Here is an 18,903-nt window from a genome sequence, read left to right on the forward strand (position 1 = left end):
CTGTAAAGTTCCATAGGTTCCATTTGTGATGCATTTGCTATGTATGAAGGATTATGCCAAGCACTTTTAGTCAATTAGTTTTTACCAAGTAAGTGAAGGAGTTATTAATTTATCCATTGTGTAGTTCAGGACATGGACCTCGGAGAAATTATGTAACTCCTGCTAGATCACACAAGTATTAATTAGATAGAGCAGGAACTCAAAACTTTTATTGTTTCCAAAGCTCAGCTTGAGGTTAGAGATACTAGGTCTTACTTAAACATTTGTTCCTAGCACTGGCACATAGAGGAACACATAGCAGATTCCTCATCTGGATATTTACATACATTATATAAATAAAAGTAGGAAGGAAACGTATCTATTTGTTTCAGGATCATTATTCCAAGTCCTATTAATTTAATCCTAACCATTAACTAATTTCTAAATATTTAGGAAATAAAAATGTGTACATACTTGGCATTTTAATTTCTTGGAACCAATATAATTCTCAAATGGAGATTTGGGTGATATTAAAGATAATAGAGCTCCCTTAGTGCTTAATTTATACCAAAGATTCAGCTTATTATCTTACACATACAGTAATTTGAATATTTTGTAAAGGTATTTTCTTTTAAGCATGATTTATTTAGTTTATTTATCATCTCAATGGACATCTTCCTCTCAGTATATTTGAGATTTACATTTTCACTTGTTTAACAAATTAACACAATAGTAAGTAAACATTCTATTGTGCAAATCCACAGCAACTTTGATTGCTTTTACTGAAATAAAACACAAATGATCATGGAATGAAATAAGTTAACTTTCATAAAAGCATATTTCTATACAACATTAACTATAGACATGGAGAATGTATTTATTCATGTTGGAAATATTTTTTAAGTGCTACCATGAGATATTTCATATTGATAAAGTCAAAACACCATCTTGTTAATAACTACTATATTAATTTTTCAGCAGACTATAATATGACTATACTGTATAGTTGTGCCATTCAGATGACATTTATGAAATGTTCTAATTTAACACAGTGACATATACTGCATGCCTCTTTCACAAGTTATAGCTTCTAATCTCTGAGCAAAAGAGACCAGAAAAAAAAAAAAAAAGATGATGCAATATGAAATTATACCCCTTCGAGAACTAGAAAGACTATAATTATAGTACTTCCTCTTAAAACCAGTCAAGTATGTAACATTGCTGGGAACAACAGTGCGTGGGGAAACTCTTTACACTCTTTCCATCTTGAACACTCAAAGTATTGAGAAAAAAAAATGTGTTCTGTTCCTACTATCACTTTGCTTGAGCATGCTTCAGTATTTTACCTTTTTGCACTACTCCTTAGAGGTTATGGTGGGGAAGTTTGGAAATCGGTTTCTTGGAAATGCCTTTTGGAGGGGAAGGGAAACTATAAAAATATACCAGCCTGACAAATGACTGACATTGTAGAATGGAAAAGAAAACACATCTTAGTTTTACACCCATGTAGAAGCCTTTCTTCTCAAATGAGTATTTTCGACAGCTGAGCGAGATGATAAACAACAGTATCACAAAACATTTAAATGGAAACAAGTATTATGATGTACATTATTCACCTGGCATTCTCTAATTCATGATATTTATATGTGGCAGAAACCACTGCAGATTCATTTATTTATTTTCCAAGTGGAATGAGTATCTTACAAAGGTAGCCTCTTATATTAATATTGATATTTCTTCTCTAGAGAGTCAGAAGCTTAAGGAAAAAAGTATCTCTACTAGAAGTATGTAGTGGTTTTCAGGGTCCACATTTTATGCATCAGCCAGCTCTTAGCAGGGAGAATATACTGTGTAAAGAAAAATGGATGGATGGATGGATGGATGGATGGATAGATATAGATAGATTTTTTTTTCTTAGAAGTACCAGCAGTGCTGAAAATGATTAAATGGTTCATAAATGCTTTTTAAAAAATTGCTAAAATGAGTTTATTGTCAGAATTTATACTCAGATGAGTAGTAGTACGAACACTTCAATATTGACTCAGTTCAGAGAGATGATGTTTCTTTGATGCTCAGTGATGGACCTATCAATAATTTAGTGAGCTGCATGACTAACTTAGAAGAAAAAAAAGTAAGACTGAGTCCCTAGGAGCAATTGACTTAGTACAGTGATAGAATAGATAGTAAGTACTTAAAACACTAGTTCTTAAGTCTTGATGTTCATAAGAATCACCAATGCAACTTTTTTCAATGTTTCATTTTTACTTTTGAGAGAGGAAGAGAGCATGCAAATAGGGGAGGGGCAGAGAGAGAGGGAAACAAGATACAAAGCAGCCTCTGTGCTGAGAATAGAGTGCAATGCAGAGCTTGAACTCATGTACCATGAGATCTTGACCGGAGCCGAAGTCATGAGATCATGACCTGATCCAAAGTCGAATGCTCAACTGATTGATCTACCCAAGTGCCCCAACTTTTTAAAAATAAAAATTCCTGGGGCGCCTGGGTGGCGCAGTCGGTTAAGCGTCCGACTTCAGCCAGGTCACGATCTCGCGGTCCGTGAGTTCGAGCCCCGCGTCGGGCTCTGGGCTGATGGCTTGGAGCCTGGAGCCTGTTTCCGATTCTGTGTCTCCCTCTCTCTCTGCCCCTCCCCCGTTCATGCTCTGTCTCTCTCTGTCCCAAAAATAAATAAACCTTGAAAAAAAAATTAAAAAAAAAAATAAATAAAAATAAAAATTCCTGACCTCACCCTTAAAGGATTTTATTTCTATAGGTCTGAGTTTGGTTGTGGTTAATCAAAAGACTCAACTTTGGAATACACTAAAAATTATGTTGTAGATTTGTGTGTTCCAAATTATTCAGTATTTCAGTATTGATTGAGATAAATATTTTGAAATCTATGAATACATAGGGCTTTTATTTCCTTGAATAGAGAAGAATTTGGATCAGGTATTCTATAAGAATATTATAATCATAACTAATTCACCACTAAAATTTAGTAGAAATTGTGATTTTTAGAACTCCTATTATATTTGACAGTACCTCCTAAATACATTTCAATGACATCACAGCAAGCTTTAAATAATTTACTTAATCATATTGGCACATAAACAGACACATAGACCAATGGAATAGAATAGAGACTCCAGAACTGGACCCACAAAAGTATGACCAACTAATCTTTGACAAACCAGGAAAGAATATCCAATGGAAAAAAGACAGTCTCTTTAACAAATGGTGCTGGGAAAACTGGACAGCAACATGCAGAAGAATGAAACTAGACCACTTTCTTACACCATTCACAAAAATAAACTCAAAATGGATGAAGGACCTGAATGTGAGACAGGAAACCATCAAAATCCTAGAGGAGAAAGCAGGAAAGAACCTCTCTGACCTCAGCTGCAACAATTTCTTATTTGACACATCTCCAAAGCAAGGGAATTAAAAGCAAAAATGAACTATTGGGACCTCATGAACATAAAAAGCTTCTGCACTGCAAAGGAAACAATCAACTAAAAACTAAAAGGCAACCGACAGAATGGGAAAAGATATTTGCAAATGACATATCAGACAAAGGGCTAGTATCCAAAATCTATAAAGAACTCACCAAACTCCACACCCGAGAAACAAATAATCCAGTGAAGAAATGGGCAGAAGACATGAATAGACACCTCTCTAAAGAAGACATCCAGATGGCCAACAGGCACATGAAAAGATGTTTAATGTAACTTCTCATCAGGAAAATCCAAATCAAAGCCACACTGAGATATCACCTCATGCCAGTCAGAGTGGCTAAAATGAACAAATCAGGAGACTCTAGATGCTGGAGAGGTTGTGGAGAAATGGGAACCCTCTTGCACTGTTGGTGGGAATGTAAACTTGTGCAGCCACTCTGGAAAACAGTGTGGAGGTTCCTCAAAAAATTAAAAATAGGTCTACTCTATGACCCAGCAATAGCACTGCTAGGAATTTCCCAAGGGATAAAGGAGTGTTGATGCATTGGGGCACTTGTACCTCAATGTTTATAGCAGCACTTTCAACAATAGCCAAATTATGGAAAAAGTCTAAGTGTCCAACTGATGAATGGATAAAGAAATTGTGGTTTATATACACCACTAAGTGGGAATGAGAAAGAATGAAATATGGCCTTTTGTAGCAACATGGATGGAACTGGAGAGTGTTATGCTAAGTGAAATACATCATACAGAGAAAGGCAGATACCATGTTTTCACTCTTATGTGGATCCTGAGAAACTTAACAGAAGACCATGGGGGAGGAAGGGGGGAAAAGTTAGAGAGGGAAGGAGCCAAACCATAAGAGACTCTTGAAAACTGAGAATAAACTGAGGGTTGATGGGGGTGGGAGGGAGGGGAGGGTGGGTGATGGGCATTGAGGAGGGCACCTGTTGGCATGAGCACTGGGTGTTGTATGGAAACCAATTTGGCAATAAATTTCATATTAAAAAATAAAAATAAGAAAATAATTTACCTAATCAACTAACATATATCTTAAGCATTCATACACTGTGCTTGTCACAAGGTACATCATAGTGAATAAAAGAAACAGAAACCATTGAACTAAATTTATCCTTCCTGAAATGTTTATTACTTTTAAAAAAAACTTGGTAAGGATTTTTTTTTTCATTGCCAATGATAAACCCATATTGACTTCAGAATTTCTGTCTTTAGGTATAGTATTGTTTTAACCCTCAGTTGTGCCCATCTACTTTCAATAGTTTCTCCTAAGTGTGGAGCCTTGAAAATGTGCCCTGGCCTGTCTGTTTTGAGAGTTCATGGAGACTGGATTGCTCCAGTTTTCACTTTCCACTGCACATCTCTTACAAACACTTGCTGCTGGGTCAGCAAAACCTCAGATTCAGATTCAGATGCAGTTGCCCATTCTCAAATGGGTACATTGCACCTTGGGCATCTAGTTTTCAGGACCTTCAAAAGTCAGATGCCCTGTGACTTCTGTCTGCTTTCTCCCCTATAGACAGGGATACCACACAGATCTTGTGACTATTGGTGGTTTGTTCCCATCTGCTGTTCTTTGGGGGTTTCTGGACACCTAGATTTGTTATAAATATTATTCATCGTGGTTTTTTTTTATTTTTGGTTTTGCTATTTAGTTCTGTTAGTGTGTTAAAATTTGGAAAGACTCGGGTTGCCTGGGTAGCTCAGTCAGTTGGGTGTCGGACTTCAGCTCAGGTGATGATCTCACGGTTCATGAGTTCAAGCCCTGTGTTGGGCTCAGTGCTGACAGCTCAGAGCCTGGAGCCTGCTTCGGATTCTGTGTCTCCCTCTCTCTCTGCCCCTCCCTTACTCGTGCTCTGTCTCTCTCCATCTCTCAAAAATGAATAAATGTTAACAAATTTTTAAAAAATTTGGAAAGACTTACAGACTCTGTGGCCATAGAATCATTGTCCCTATTTTCTCTGAAGTCCCTTTCAACTTTTACTGCCTAACTGAAAGTAAATATCTAGAATACATGAAAAAAACACAAGCCCAAGTTCTTGTTGTTTGCCTTCTTATGTGATGGCCCCTATTTCTCCTTCTTTTTCCACTTCTTTTGCCAATCAAAGCTTATCCTTCACATTTCACCTATTAGCACAATGCTCAACTGTACTACCTCAGCTTTTCCTATACTTACTCAAACTCGGTCCTTTTTGAGTAATTTTAGTCTCTTAAAAAAACTGAGAAAAGAGGCCCTAATGATAAGGAATGGATGACAAAGTGACTGCATCAGATAAAGAGCCAGGCATCAATGTGAAGCTCTTTTCTGAGCCAGAAGACTGATGATGGGAAAGGAAAAATAAGCAAACTAAACACAAAGTGAGTAGAAGAAAGAGGGAAAGGAAGTCTGAAAATCAGCCAGATAGAAATTGGGCAAACAGTAGTGAAAATGAACAAACTCAAAGTTAGTTCCTTGAAAAGATTGATAAAATTGATGAACTGATCAATAAGAAAGTGCAAATTGCCAACAACAGAAATTGTAAAAAAAAAAAAAAAAAAAAAAAAAAAAAACACAAAAGGATATCACAGAATATTCTACAAGCACTTCATATTATGAATAGCTCTCTCCTAATAACTTTGGCATCTTAAATGGACAAGTTAACATTAAACTAAAACAAGAAGAAATAGAACATTAATACAAACCTAATAGAAAATCTGAATACTTGATACAAATTTAAGAGACTGAATTTGCAATCAAAATTCAAATTTCAAAACTCCCTTTCAAGAAGGGAAACTTGAGGTCCACATGACTTCACTGGTGAATTCATCGGTAACGTAAAGGAGTAAATCAAATCAGCCATAAGTAGACTTTCAGAAAACTAAGGAATAGTATATACTTCCCAACTCATTTTATGAGGGCAACCTAACCCTAATCTCATAACCTGATAAAACATTTAAAAATAAGTTCATTTGAGTATTCCACGTGAACATAGATGTAAAATAATAATATATTGGCCAATGGAATCCTGCAATATATAATACAGGTAATGTATCATGATTGATTGGCATTTATTCCAAGAATGCAAGGTCGGTTTAATGTTTGAAAATCAGTTAATGCAGGGTGCCTGGGTGGCTCAGTCAGTTAAGCATCGGACTTTTGATTTCAGCTCAGATCATGATCTCACCATTAGTATGATTGAGCCCCATGTCAGACTGAGCTGACAGCACGGAGCCTGCTTGGGATTCTCATTCTCCCTCCCTCTCTCTGCTGTTTCTCCACTTATGCATGCTAGTGGGCACTTTCTCAGAATAAACATTTTAAAAAAGTAAGTCAATAAATGCAATAGCCACATAACTCCCATATAATAATCTCAATAGGTGTTGAAAAAACTTTTGAAACAATCAAAACACTTTCATGATAAATATACGCTATACACTAGAAATAGAAGAGAAAATCCTCAGTCTGAAAAGGGCATCTGCAAACAACTTCCAGCTAACAGCATACTTCACAATAAACATTAAACTTGTCCCCCCTAAGATCAGGAACAAAACATGGATGTTTTCTCTTACAACTTCTATTCAAAATTGTATCAGAGGTCAGATGTAGTACAAAATGAAGAAAGAAAAAAAAAATTTACGAAATGAAGCAAATGTAGTTACAAAGCAAATGCCTGTATGACATTTCCAGCCAGATTGCTGCCATCCAGCCCTTCCTATAGAAACTCTGGGGCCATCACTGAGGTACAGTAGTAATGTTATGAGAGACCAGAGAGGCATGATGAGGCCACACTGTGGAATTTGGATTAAAGAATTTCTATAAAAGTCTATAGTCTCTATAAAAGAAAAGACTATTCTGAAGAATGTACTACTGCTTAAAAGATGTATTTTTTTGCCCTCATTTGTATTTCTTTTCTGTTGTTTTCTGTTCAAACAATACTCTCCAAATCCAATTTAATTTCCAGGGCAGACTTCCTATTCTTAAACTTTTGAGTTTGCTTTTCAGGTTCTTACTTTGCATGGCAACATCAACATCATCTCATTGGCTTTTAGTGAGTTCAGTGACAAGATGTAATCTACAGAACATTAGATTTTCTCTACCACCAGCCAAATGAGTACATAGGAAGACATATATTTCTGCTGTTTTAGAAGTGTTGCTTTAACTTACTTAAAATATAGTGTCTATTGCATAAAGAACCTCTGATAAATATTGACTATGCTCACCTAATTTATTAATTTTGAAATCATACTTCATGTTTTCATTAAACACAAAGGAATTCATGTAAGGATTATCCAATGCCTTGAAATCAGCCTGACAGAATTTCATCTCTTGATGTAGAGGAGAGCTGAGAAAGCGAAGCTAATTATTGCAGAATCTTACTCTTTTCTACTGTCACTGGTATCTGTGCCAAATTCATTGTTTCAGTGGTCACACATTTGACTGCATGTGTGCACCCTTGCTACATAGCCTGGTACAGAGGCTTTTGCAGTATGATCCACAATGAAGAGGTCCTGAGTGTGGTCACCAGGGAGTGTTATGGCAGTCATTAACAAACATCGGTGCTATTCAGAGAAATTCACAAAATAATAACCGGAATGCTTGCCCGATTCTTCTCTGTGCGTCCATCTCCTCGCAGGCACAGACCATTGCGTCGACCTTCCTTGGGTCTAGGAATGGGTCTTCCTTGGGTCCAGGATAACAACTCCTCACTGTTGTTATCATTAGATTTGTAGCTTATCACAAGCAGAATGAATTTAGCAAAATGGCCATGAGCATCGATTTGGCAGTGAGGCCACTGACTGTCTAAGGTTTGGTTTCATCTTCTATAAAATGAAGTGTCCTGCATTTCATACATGGTAAAATGACTAATCCGCTGTTGTGAGGTTTCCATCATCATGTGGTTTGGGGAGTAGATGAGATAGACAAAAATCTGTCGATGTAAAAATAAGTAAGTTTACTTGCTAAGTGTTATGGAAGAAGTTGGACAATGTAGAACACCTGGAGTGCCATTTAAGGAAGGGGCTTGTGATTTTAGATATATAGTCAAGACATGTCCCAACGAGAAGGTGACATTTGATTTAAAGACTGAAGGAGGTGAGGGAGTTAGTTGTGTGGAAATCTAAGTGAAGAATCATAGGCAGAGGGCACAGCCTGTACAAGTATCCTAAAGTGAGAACATCCCTCATGTGTTCAAGGAACAGAAAAGAAGCTATGTACCTGGAGTAGAATGAGCAAAAGAGAGAAGAGAAGAAGCATCCAAAGCTTTCTGTGCCCTTCCACAGGATGCAAAGGCACAGGCCTGTTTACTTTGCAAGTGCTTGCCACACATCCCTCAAGTATTCTGGAAGGATGAAAAAAAAAAGTTTGACTATCAGTTATTTGATGAATTTGTTCAATTACTACTATTTGTTCAACATCAGTGTGAAATCTGCATAGTAATCATCATAGCTAATCTTTAACAAGCACTTACTATGTTCCAGAGATGATACTAAATACTTTTAAATTAATAATCTCAGTTAATCCTGACAACAGATGCAGGAATATTTATGCTCATTTTATAGATTACTAAGATTCAGGTAGATTTTGGGGACAGAGTATAGTTTATACTGTGACTAGTAGTTATGTCACATCCAGATGAATAAGGAATTTATACCTACACCATTTAGTTGAGGAAACATAGAATAAGAGTGAGCGTTAAATCCTAAGGTGCAATAGCACAGTCCGTAAGCAGAGGGTTGCAACCATATATATAGCCCTCAGTTTCCATTTAAGCTAGGCCTTGGAAAAGCCACTTAGTTTTCCTTTGGAATTATAATGCCTCACAGTATTATTTGTTAATAAGTAGAAAAAATACATAAAACATTGTAGCACTCTGCCTGCAATATATTAAGCATTCAAAGGTAAAGCTTGATATTGTTGTAAGCCAAGGAGTGCTTGAGAAAATCAAAGGCTCATTTACTCAAAATAAACTTGTGGGGCATCTACTATGTGTCAGGAATCCTGTTGGATCCAGGGGAGGTGGAAAGATACATCAGGTTAGAGCCCTTGGGTTGCTTATAGGACCCTGGGAAGAGGTATTTTCAGATAGGCATATAATAATCATAAGTTAGACACTGGGGAATTGCAGGATGGAATAATATAACAATAAAACGCTGTAGGATAGCACATGAGGGAAAATGCTTTAACTTGGGAGGGACTCAGTATTGTAAAAGGATATAAATGGGTAGATATCACCTTCCCAAAGGAGAGGCCATGATAGTGGGCAAGTCAGGGACTGCACTTGACTTTTCCCTTCCTTGCATTATCAATGTGTACACCTGTGTTTTGTTTTCCCTTTAAGCAAATAAACATACTATTAGTTAAAATCCTTTGATCCCCATTCCTCTCCAGAACCCTCTTTATGGATCTTTCCTCTATCTACCTCTGTTCCCTTGCTGATACTTAATTTCAAATATTGTGAATATGCAGGCAATGCTCAAGTGCATTCCACATTCATATTTTAAATTAAATACTCAATATCTAGCAGATATCTCAAAGTTAATGTGTCCCAAACCTATCTCCTGATTTCCCCCCAGATCTGCTTCACCCACAGGCTTTCCCATCTTAGCTAACAGCAACTCTGTCTTTCGAATTGTTCATGGTAAGACCCATGGTTATCATTTTTGAATTCTCTTTCTCTTAGCAGTTATATATAATTTGTCAGCAAATCATGTTGACTCTGTCTTCAAAAATGTTCATAATCTCTTATCCTGACTATATTTAATACCTTAGTAAAGATTTAATAATTTAATAATTTAAAGATTGAATAACTCCTTTCCTTATATATGTTTAGCTTTCTATGTAGTCTGTCCCTAATTTCTCCCCCAAATGCTGGCATCTTTGCAACATGCATATCTATAAGTCTTTTATTTTTTAATATGTCCAAGTATAATGAGTACATCTGTATGGCCCCACCTTCTCAGAGGGTTCCATCCTTTGGATATAGTCTGGACCAATGGCCCTCTCTGTCTCCTGCCCAGCCATTAGCCTGACACTTTCCACATACTTCTGAATCTTCATCCCCTTTATCCCATGCTTGAATTGTTGTTGCTATGGTTTGTTTACTTTAAAAAAAAATTCTAGTGTTTGTTTTTGAAAGAGAGAGAGCATGAATGGGGGAGGGGGAGAGAGAGAGGGAGACTCGGAATCTGAAGCAGGCTCCAAGCTCTGAGCTATCAGCACAGGGTCCTACATGGGGCTTGAACTCACGAACTGTGAGATCCTGACCTGAGCTGAATTGGATGTTCAACCTACTGAGCCACGTGGCCCTGTTTGTTTAATTTTTGTTTTTAATCTGCTGGTGTCATGTCCTCCATGAAATTCCCGAGACAGGAAGTTATATTTTTTAAATCCTTCCATATCTGAAAAGTATTGTGATTCTTTCTTCGCTGATAACTGATAGTTTGACCTGGTAATGAAATGTAGACTGGAAAATAATTTCACTCATAATTTGGAAGTTAAGATTTAGTGTTCTGGATTACTATGACACTGTAGAACACTTCACTGATATTCTATATTTCTTTCATGTTGGATTTGTTGTTCTCTAGATGTTTTTGTGCCTTTTGTTTGAATGCTTTGTGGGATTTTACCAAATGTTGTCCTTCCCTCCCCCTACCATTAATTTTGCCAGCACATTCTGAGCCCTGTTTTTTTTTTTTTTAAGTTTATTTATTTTGAGACAGAGAGAATGGAGGAAGGACAGTGAGAGGAATGAAAGAGAATCCCAAGCAGGCTCCATCCTGTCAGCATGAAGCCTGATGAGGGGCTCAAACTCGGGAACCGTGAGGCCATAAATTGAGCCTAAATCAGGAGTCCAAAGGGGTACATCTGGGTGGCTTAGTTGGTTGAGCGCTAGACTCTTAATTTCAGTTCAGGTCATGATTTCATGGTTCGTGAGATCAAGGGTTCTGAGATCAAGCCCTGTGTTGGGTTCTGTGCTGACAATGTGGAGCCTGCTTTGGATTCTCTCTCTGCCCCTCCCTTGTTTGCACACTCTGTTTCTCTTTCAAAATAAATAAAATTAACTTTAAAAAAGAAGAGCTGGATGTTTATCTGACCAAGCCACCGAGGCATCCCCCTGGTTGAGTCCTTTTAAACTGTCATTTCATGTCTGCAAAAATGTTTACTTTGTATTCTTTGGTAATTTTCTCCCTTATTTTTTTTCTATTTTTTTGCTTTCTGGAAATGTTCCATTTTTATTTTGTTTTTCGTCTCTATTGTTATTATTCTTTCTGAATAATTTTCTCCACTTTCTCTTCCAATCTTCTTATTGAGATTTTTATTTTGCCTGTTGTATTTTTAATATTCAAAAGCTCTTTCCGTAACAGATTGCTTCTTTCTTAAGGCTTTTTGTTTTCTATATTTTTAAGTGAATATAAATTTTACCTATCTTTCTGGAGATAACAATTACAGGAGTGTATTTTCCTTACTTTCTTATTGATTTTTACTAATGTATAGTTGACATACAATGTTAAATTAGTTTAAGGTGTACAGCATAGTGATTTGACAACTCTCTATGTTGCACTGCACTCCCCACAAATGTAGTTACCATCTGTCAACACACAACACTATTTCAATACCATGACTCTATTCCCTACGCTGTACCTTTCATCCCCACGACTTTTCAGGGTTGTAATATTTAACTGGGTTAGTGTAGAAGTATTCAACCAAAGAGAATGGAAACATAAAAGTGTTGAATCTGACTTTTTGGAAGTGTATTTTTATTTTTTATTTTATTTTATTTATTAATATGAAATTTATTGTCAAATTGGTTTCTATACTACACCCAGTGCTCATCCCAACAGGTGCCCTCCTCAGTTCCCATCACCCACCCTCCCCTCCCTCCCACCCCGGTCAACCCTCAGTTTATTCTCAGTTTTTAAGTCTCTTATGGTTTGGCTCCCTCCCTCTCTAACTTTTTCCCCCCTTCCCCTCCCCCATGGTCTTCTGTTAAGTTTCTCAGGATCCACATAAGAGTGAAAACATATGATATCTGTCTTTCTCTGTATGACTTATTTCACTTAGCATAACACTCTCTAGTTCCATCCATGTTGCTACAAAAGGCCATATTTCATTATTTCTCATTGCCACATAGTATTCCAGTGTGTCTATAAACCACAATTTCTTTATCCATTCATCAGTTGATGGACATTTCCATAATTTGGAAATGTCTTTCCATAATTTGGCTCTTTCCATAATTTGGCTATTGTTGAAAGTCCCGCTATAAACATTGGGGTACAAGTGCCCCAGTGCATCAGCACCCCTTTATCCCTTGGTTAAATTCCTAGCGGTGCTATTGCTGGGGCATAGAGTAGACCTATTTTTAATTTTTTGAGGAACCTCCACACTGTTTCCAGAGTGGCTGCACCAGTTTACATTCCCACCAACAGTGCAAGAGGGTTCCCATTTCTCCACAACCTCTCCAGCATCTAGAGTCTCCTGATTTGTTCATTTTAGCCACTCTGACTGGCATGAGGTGATATCTCAGTGTGGCTTTGATTTGGATTTTCCTGATGAGGAGTGATGTTGAGCATCTTTTCATGTGCCTGTTGGCCATCTGGATGTCTTCTTTAGAGAGGTGTCTATTCATGTCTTCTGCCCATTTCTTCACTGGATTATTTGTTTCTCGGGTGTGGAGTTTGGTGAGTTCTTTATAGATTTTGGATACTAGCCCTTTGTCTGATATGTCATTTGCAAATATCTTTTCCCATTCTATCGGTTGCCTTTTAGTTTTGTTGATTGTTTCCTTTGCAGTGCAGAAGCGAAGTGTATTTACAAAGAGAGAAACACACCCTTCTGTCTTTCTACTTCTTGGTGGACAGGAATTGGTCTTGGAGGATGAGTAGATTTATGTGCCAACATATAAATGAAACTCAGTTGTACAGAAGTATGTTTGTATTTTCAGATGAATTTTGAGAAACTGATTAAGGTGAAAACTTTTCATAAAGCCTTTATCACTTACTTTGAAACCACATTTTCACCACATAGCACACTTAAAGAAGATATAATTTATATGTATTATACAAACTTTTAAGGAAATGGGAGTAAAATTGCATTATCTTATTTGCAGGAAAGTGTGTAATCAAAGGACTGTTAGATTTTCATGGTTATATATAACACGTATTCACCATTAAAGGCCACTTACTTTTGCAGGCCACATAAAATCTCTGTCTTGAGTAACTGTCTGGATTCCATGGGGCTGGGTGAGAGTGGGGTGGGGAACATGGGTACAAAGTAATAATTCATGGTTTTGCATATCTTTCTGGATCTATATGCATCTTTGATATTGAAGTTCATCATTATCTACAACTACACCTGGTACATGTATCAACCTCTGTTTTTCAGAGTATTAAACATTTATATATCAATTCTTTTATCTTTACAGAATGAGTCCAGTGAGTCCCCGTATCTCACATGAGGAAGAATGGAGCAGGGATAGATTTCTTTAAATTCTTTAATTTAAAAACGCTTCTCTACATTTTTACATGTGAATCCCAACCTGATATCTTTTTTTAAATGTGTATTTATTTATTTTGAGAGACAGAGAGGGCATGCATGCACATGCAGGGGAGGGGCAGAGAGACAGAGAGAGAGAGAGAGAGAGAGAGAGAGAGAGAGAGAGAATACCAAGAAGGCTCTGCAGTTGTCAGTGCAGAGCCAGATGTGGGGCTCGATCCCACAAACCATGAGATCATGACCTGAACTAAAATCAAGAGTTAGATGCTTACCCCACTGACACATCCAGGTGGCCCCCAACCTGATCATTTTTAGTGTACTTGAGATTAAAGGTAAATGAAATCATGCCTGTCTACACGTTGGTTACTTCCCTATGTGATAACCCAGTCTCCAAATGTGGAAAGCTAGATTCAGTTCATTTGAAAGAAAACCAGTAGAAATGCCAGTGACTTTATAAGAGATTTGATTTGATGTCTACATTGGCATCTCTTTTTCAAGTCTTTAAGTTATTTTTAAATTTCTCATATTAATTTCACATTTTATATGGATATGTTCTCTCAGGGAAAGTTTAGGCTCTATTTATCTTTCTTTAAACAACATGCTATTAGTTATGTATATAGTAGATAAGCATTATACCTTTTGTGCATTTCATTCTCAAACAGCAGCTTGAAGAAGAAAAATACTTTTTTTTTCAGTTGTTATTTACTTGATATTACTCTGAAACAAATAACTATTTTTGCATTTTTTATAACAATATAAATCAGCTAAATATACTTAATGTAACTAAGTCATGTTACAAATGAGCCATAAATATGCTTAAATGTTCCTAAAAACAGAATTGTATTTTTAAAAAAAAGTTATCAGGGTCAATATCAGTAGGCACACATGGTTATATTAACAAAAAACTTTATTTTAAACACTGTTGAAACCCTGATGGGATGATAAATTATAGAAAGATCTGCTCTTAGTTTAAGCACCTGGCATGTATCAAGCAAGTTTGGGTCAACGAGACAGTAGATGAGGGGGAACTAGTAGATGAGAGGTAAAATTGTGAGACCAAATTAACTGCTGGCTCTTTTCTATTTTAAGTCTCCCCATGACTATATTTTGATTTCTTTATGTGGTACTTAGTGCTTAATTCCACATTTCCCTTTTAGTCACATACTACTGACTTTCTTGGGGGTTATTTTCATTCAGTTCTATATATTCACCCTGCTGAAGCTTCCCATGTTTTGTGTCAGGAGGAAACGTACCTTATTACCTTCTTGTCTGTTTAAAGTTTTTTTTTTTTTTTCCTTCCTCCCTCCCTGTCTTGTACCTAATGAGCAAATTATCTAAAAATAGATATGTTCATCATTCTACAAAATGTTGTATCTTCTCTAGATGGGAGGCCAGTGTAATTGTAAGAGACGTGTGTCTGGCAGACAGTGCAATCAGTGCCAGAATGGATTCTACAATCTACAAGAGTTGGATCCTGATGGCTGCAGTCCCTGTAACTGTAATACCTCTGGGACAGTGGATGGAGATATTACCTGTCACCAAAATTCAGGCCAGTGCAAGTGCAAAGCAAATGTTATTGGTATGTGTAATGCAAAAGTTTACAGTCACATCTCTATTACCATCTGGGATAAAATTCTCTATTTGATTTCTTAACTGAAGAGTAAAGCAAGTTTCCTTGTTCAAGGCAGGCTGGGGAAAAAAAAAACAATTTGGATGAAATTAACTGTCTAAAAATGATTAAATTAATAATTCTATCAAACTACAGCTTGAAGCTTAGTTTAATCAACCTTTTAGAAGTTTCTTTATTCTGTAGATGCATTAGTTCACATGGTCCCATACTAATAAGTCATAGAAAAATATAATTTGCTTACTGCATAGATGTTTCTTTTAGAAAATTAGCACTTTTTCAAAATGTTTTACACTTAATGAGTTCTAAGCAAATCATTTCCATGCTAGTTTTCTTAATAGACCAAAATAAATGGATTTTTTCAAAATATTCTGTGCTACAGGGTCCTTTGTGATAAATCTTTCCATTTTTTTCTATTATATTTCTTTGAACTGTTCCTATGAAATGCAAAATAAGTCAACATAATTCCACAGATCATGTATATTGGTAGGGTTAGTTATAAAGGGCCACATAATTTTAATTTTGTAATTCAGTGCCAAGCTGATTATAATAAACAGCTACCTTCGGTGTTATTTATCATTTTTTTATACAAGACGTGCTTTTTTGTTTGTTACTCCCACAGGTATTTTTCAGAAATTAGATTTGATTATAGCAATTTATTACATCCGGCATTTTTGAGGGGAACCATAGCCACATAAGGACAAAATTTATCAAGTGCCCAAAATGCACTATGTACATAATGCACTTTGAAATGTTGATATATGAGAATATTATGAGAGGAAAGTTTCCTGATGAAGTGAGTCTTGTATTTTAACTGAATATGTGTTGGTTCATATAGGAAGTTTAAAAAAGACCTTTACCTTTCTATTGTCACTCAAGACACCAAGTCTTTCGTGGTTTTCCTAACACTAACCTGAGCCTTATAATAATAAAAACATGCCTGGGAGAAACACACACACACACACACACACACACACACACACACACACACGCACACACATGCAATGCATACATACATATACACATACAGATGAACATATTCTGGATAACATTTTCCTTTCTGTGCTGTAACTCAAAAGCTAATCCTTTATCTTTTAGATAGGTAGTGATACATACCTCATTTTACACAATTCAGCCAATCATTTTATTTTAATTTAATTAAAAAATATAGACATGGTTAATGATAAGACACAAAATTTCTGTTTTAAAGAAAGGTTACATCAAAATTATTTACATAACTTGCCCTTCTGCATTTCAGCCATACAAAAACTAACTTTTTGGAAAGAAAAGAATAGGTAACTTCTAAAGAAAAGCCTATCATTTTATAAGTGCTATCTGTGACGCCAAGTGAATTCCAGTACCTTTGAATTCAATCTATGTGTCATCCTTTGTTCTTTAATATGATATAATATGTGTTTTAGATTTATGATCTGAAAACAAAATTTGAGGAAAGACCTTTAAAGACAATGAACCTTTTATTTTTTTTATAACAGTGGAATCTTTCCTGTGATGGTTAGATTCCAGAGCTGAATGAAGGAAGGAAAAATCAAAATTTTCTATTTACTTGGAATGTGTTATGACCTCCCTGCCACGTCTTATTTTATTGATCCAGATAGTTTTCCGTAGGAAAGTGTATGTATTTTTGAAGATTAAATCATGATTTTGATATTATTATTTCTGGAGTTATTTCTACACATGCAGAATTTTTGATAAAAACATGAACTCGATATGTGTTTATATGTGTGTATATGTATGTGTGTTTGTTTTTTTAATGGGATTAGCAAATGTCCTTATTCAATTTTACCTTGTTAATATGAAGAAAAGCAGAAAATACCGGTGTATGTTGTATATGCTTTGGAAAGCAAACTGTTAGAGTTAACAAAACTGTTAAATCTTACTAATGATTCTATCACCAGTAAAATACATTAGCACCAATAATTTTATTAAAGTAGGTCATTCATCTAGAATAAAAAGGGAGAAGAATGTGAATTAAATGCCAAGTGGGCTAACTTGCCTGTACTTGTTAACACCGAATGTGATGCCCTGTAGGCCTTCCTGAGTATCGTTAGGAATAGATTGCCTGTCAGGAATATGTATGGCATATTCAAATAAGCACTGCGCATATTTTTAAAACTGATATGATATGAATCCATGTAGACCAATTTTAATAGTTCAAAATGAGTCATAATTCTTGTTAACAATACAGTTATTTTTAAAATTTGCAGCAATAGTGGTCCTTTTTTATTTTCCTTATTGAAATTAAATGATATGCCTTAGGTGAGTCATTCATCACTGTTAAAGAACTTGCCTTCCATTGGAGTTCTTGAATTTTTATCCATATATATACATATCTATTATGCATTTCCTTCCAGTTTAAGAAATGCTTTTCTAAATATGAGTTCCTGAGTGTGTTTTTGACTGCTGTTTTAGGACTAATTTTTTTTTATTGCGATCGTAGCTTGAAATAAATGTTTCAATTGATTCAACCCCACGTAGTCAGTTATTTAAACTCACGGGGATGTGAAAACTATCTAAAGGAAGTATTTTGCATCTCAACCTTTGCTATTCAAACATTTTTGTTTTATTCTTTTTCCTTCTAATGTTCTTCCTGAAACTAACCTAAATTGTCAAAGATTTAGATTTAGATGATAAAACATTCTTCTCTGTTTGTGAAATGTATATATGTAATACTCCTTTAAATAGAAGTAACATAACAGCAAAATTTACTTAGTGTTTAAAGAGGAATGTTCTGAATCACACAATATGACAAGCGATGTGATTGCTTTATGAGCCAAGGAGAGCATAATTTATATTAATTGAAAATAATAAAATATAGGGGCATATGAAAGCATTGAAATAAAAATTGCTCTGGATAAGTTTTATTTATATTAATTATTTAAAGGTGTGATGTCCAAAGTATATATACTATTACACAAAATAGCTATCAGCTTAGCATTTTATTAAATATTGTAGGAGCATCTGATTTTTAGGGAAGTCACTAATGTAATAAGTAATTATTCTGAGTAGCTTTGAAATTATGTTTCAGTCTACCATACTTTTACGTGAGCATTTTGTTAAAATAATTAAAAATAAAAATTTTAATATTTGTTAAAAAGGATCTCCAGTATATGTAAGAGAAGCAACATTTGCAGGAAGCATTTCTCTTTGTGTTAAGTCATAATTTCATAAATCATGTTACAGAAATAAAGTTGTATATTACTGCCAAAGTAAGTATTGTTACTGTATTTCGAATGTACGACCGGGCCTCTGTGGCATTACCTGTGAGGCAACACTCAACATTTTGTGTCTGCATTAAATGTTGGCAGCAGCATTGTTTGCCTTGAAAGCTCAAATAG

General features: G+C 35.7%; 1 protein-coding gene across 3 annotated transcripts in view; it reads left to right on the forward strand.

Moving 5' to 3' along the window:
* USH2A (usherin) overlaps positions 1-18,903 on the forward strand; it is a 734,839-nt gene that overhangs the window by 138,594 nt on the left and 577,342 nt on the right. For all 3 annotated transcript variants that reach the window (XM_025927811.2, XM_086694483.1, XM_086694484.1), the window contains exon 12: positions 15,304-15,499. In XM_025927811.2, coding sequence (XP_025783596.2) covers positions 15,304-15,499 — 196 coding nt within the window. The remainder of the gene's footprint in view (positions 1-15,303; positions 15,500-18,903) is intronic.

The sequence above is a fragment of the Puma concolor genome, chromosome E4 (assembly GCF_028749965.1).
Source record: "Puma concolor isolate L17-30 chromosome E4, mPumCon1.1.hap2, whole genome shotgun sequence".
NCBI classification, from domain to species: Eukaryota; Metazoa; Chordata; class Mammalia; order Carnivora; family Felidae; genus Puma; species Puma concolor.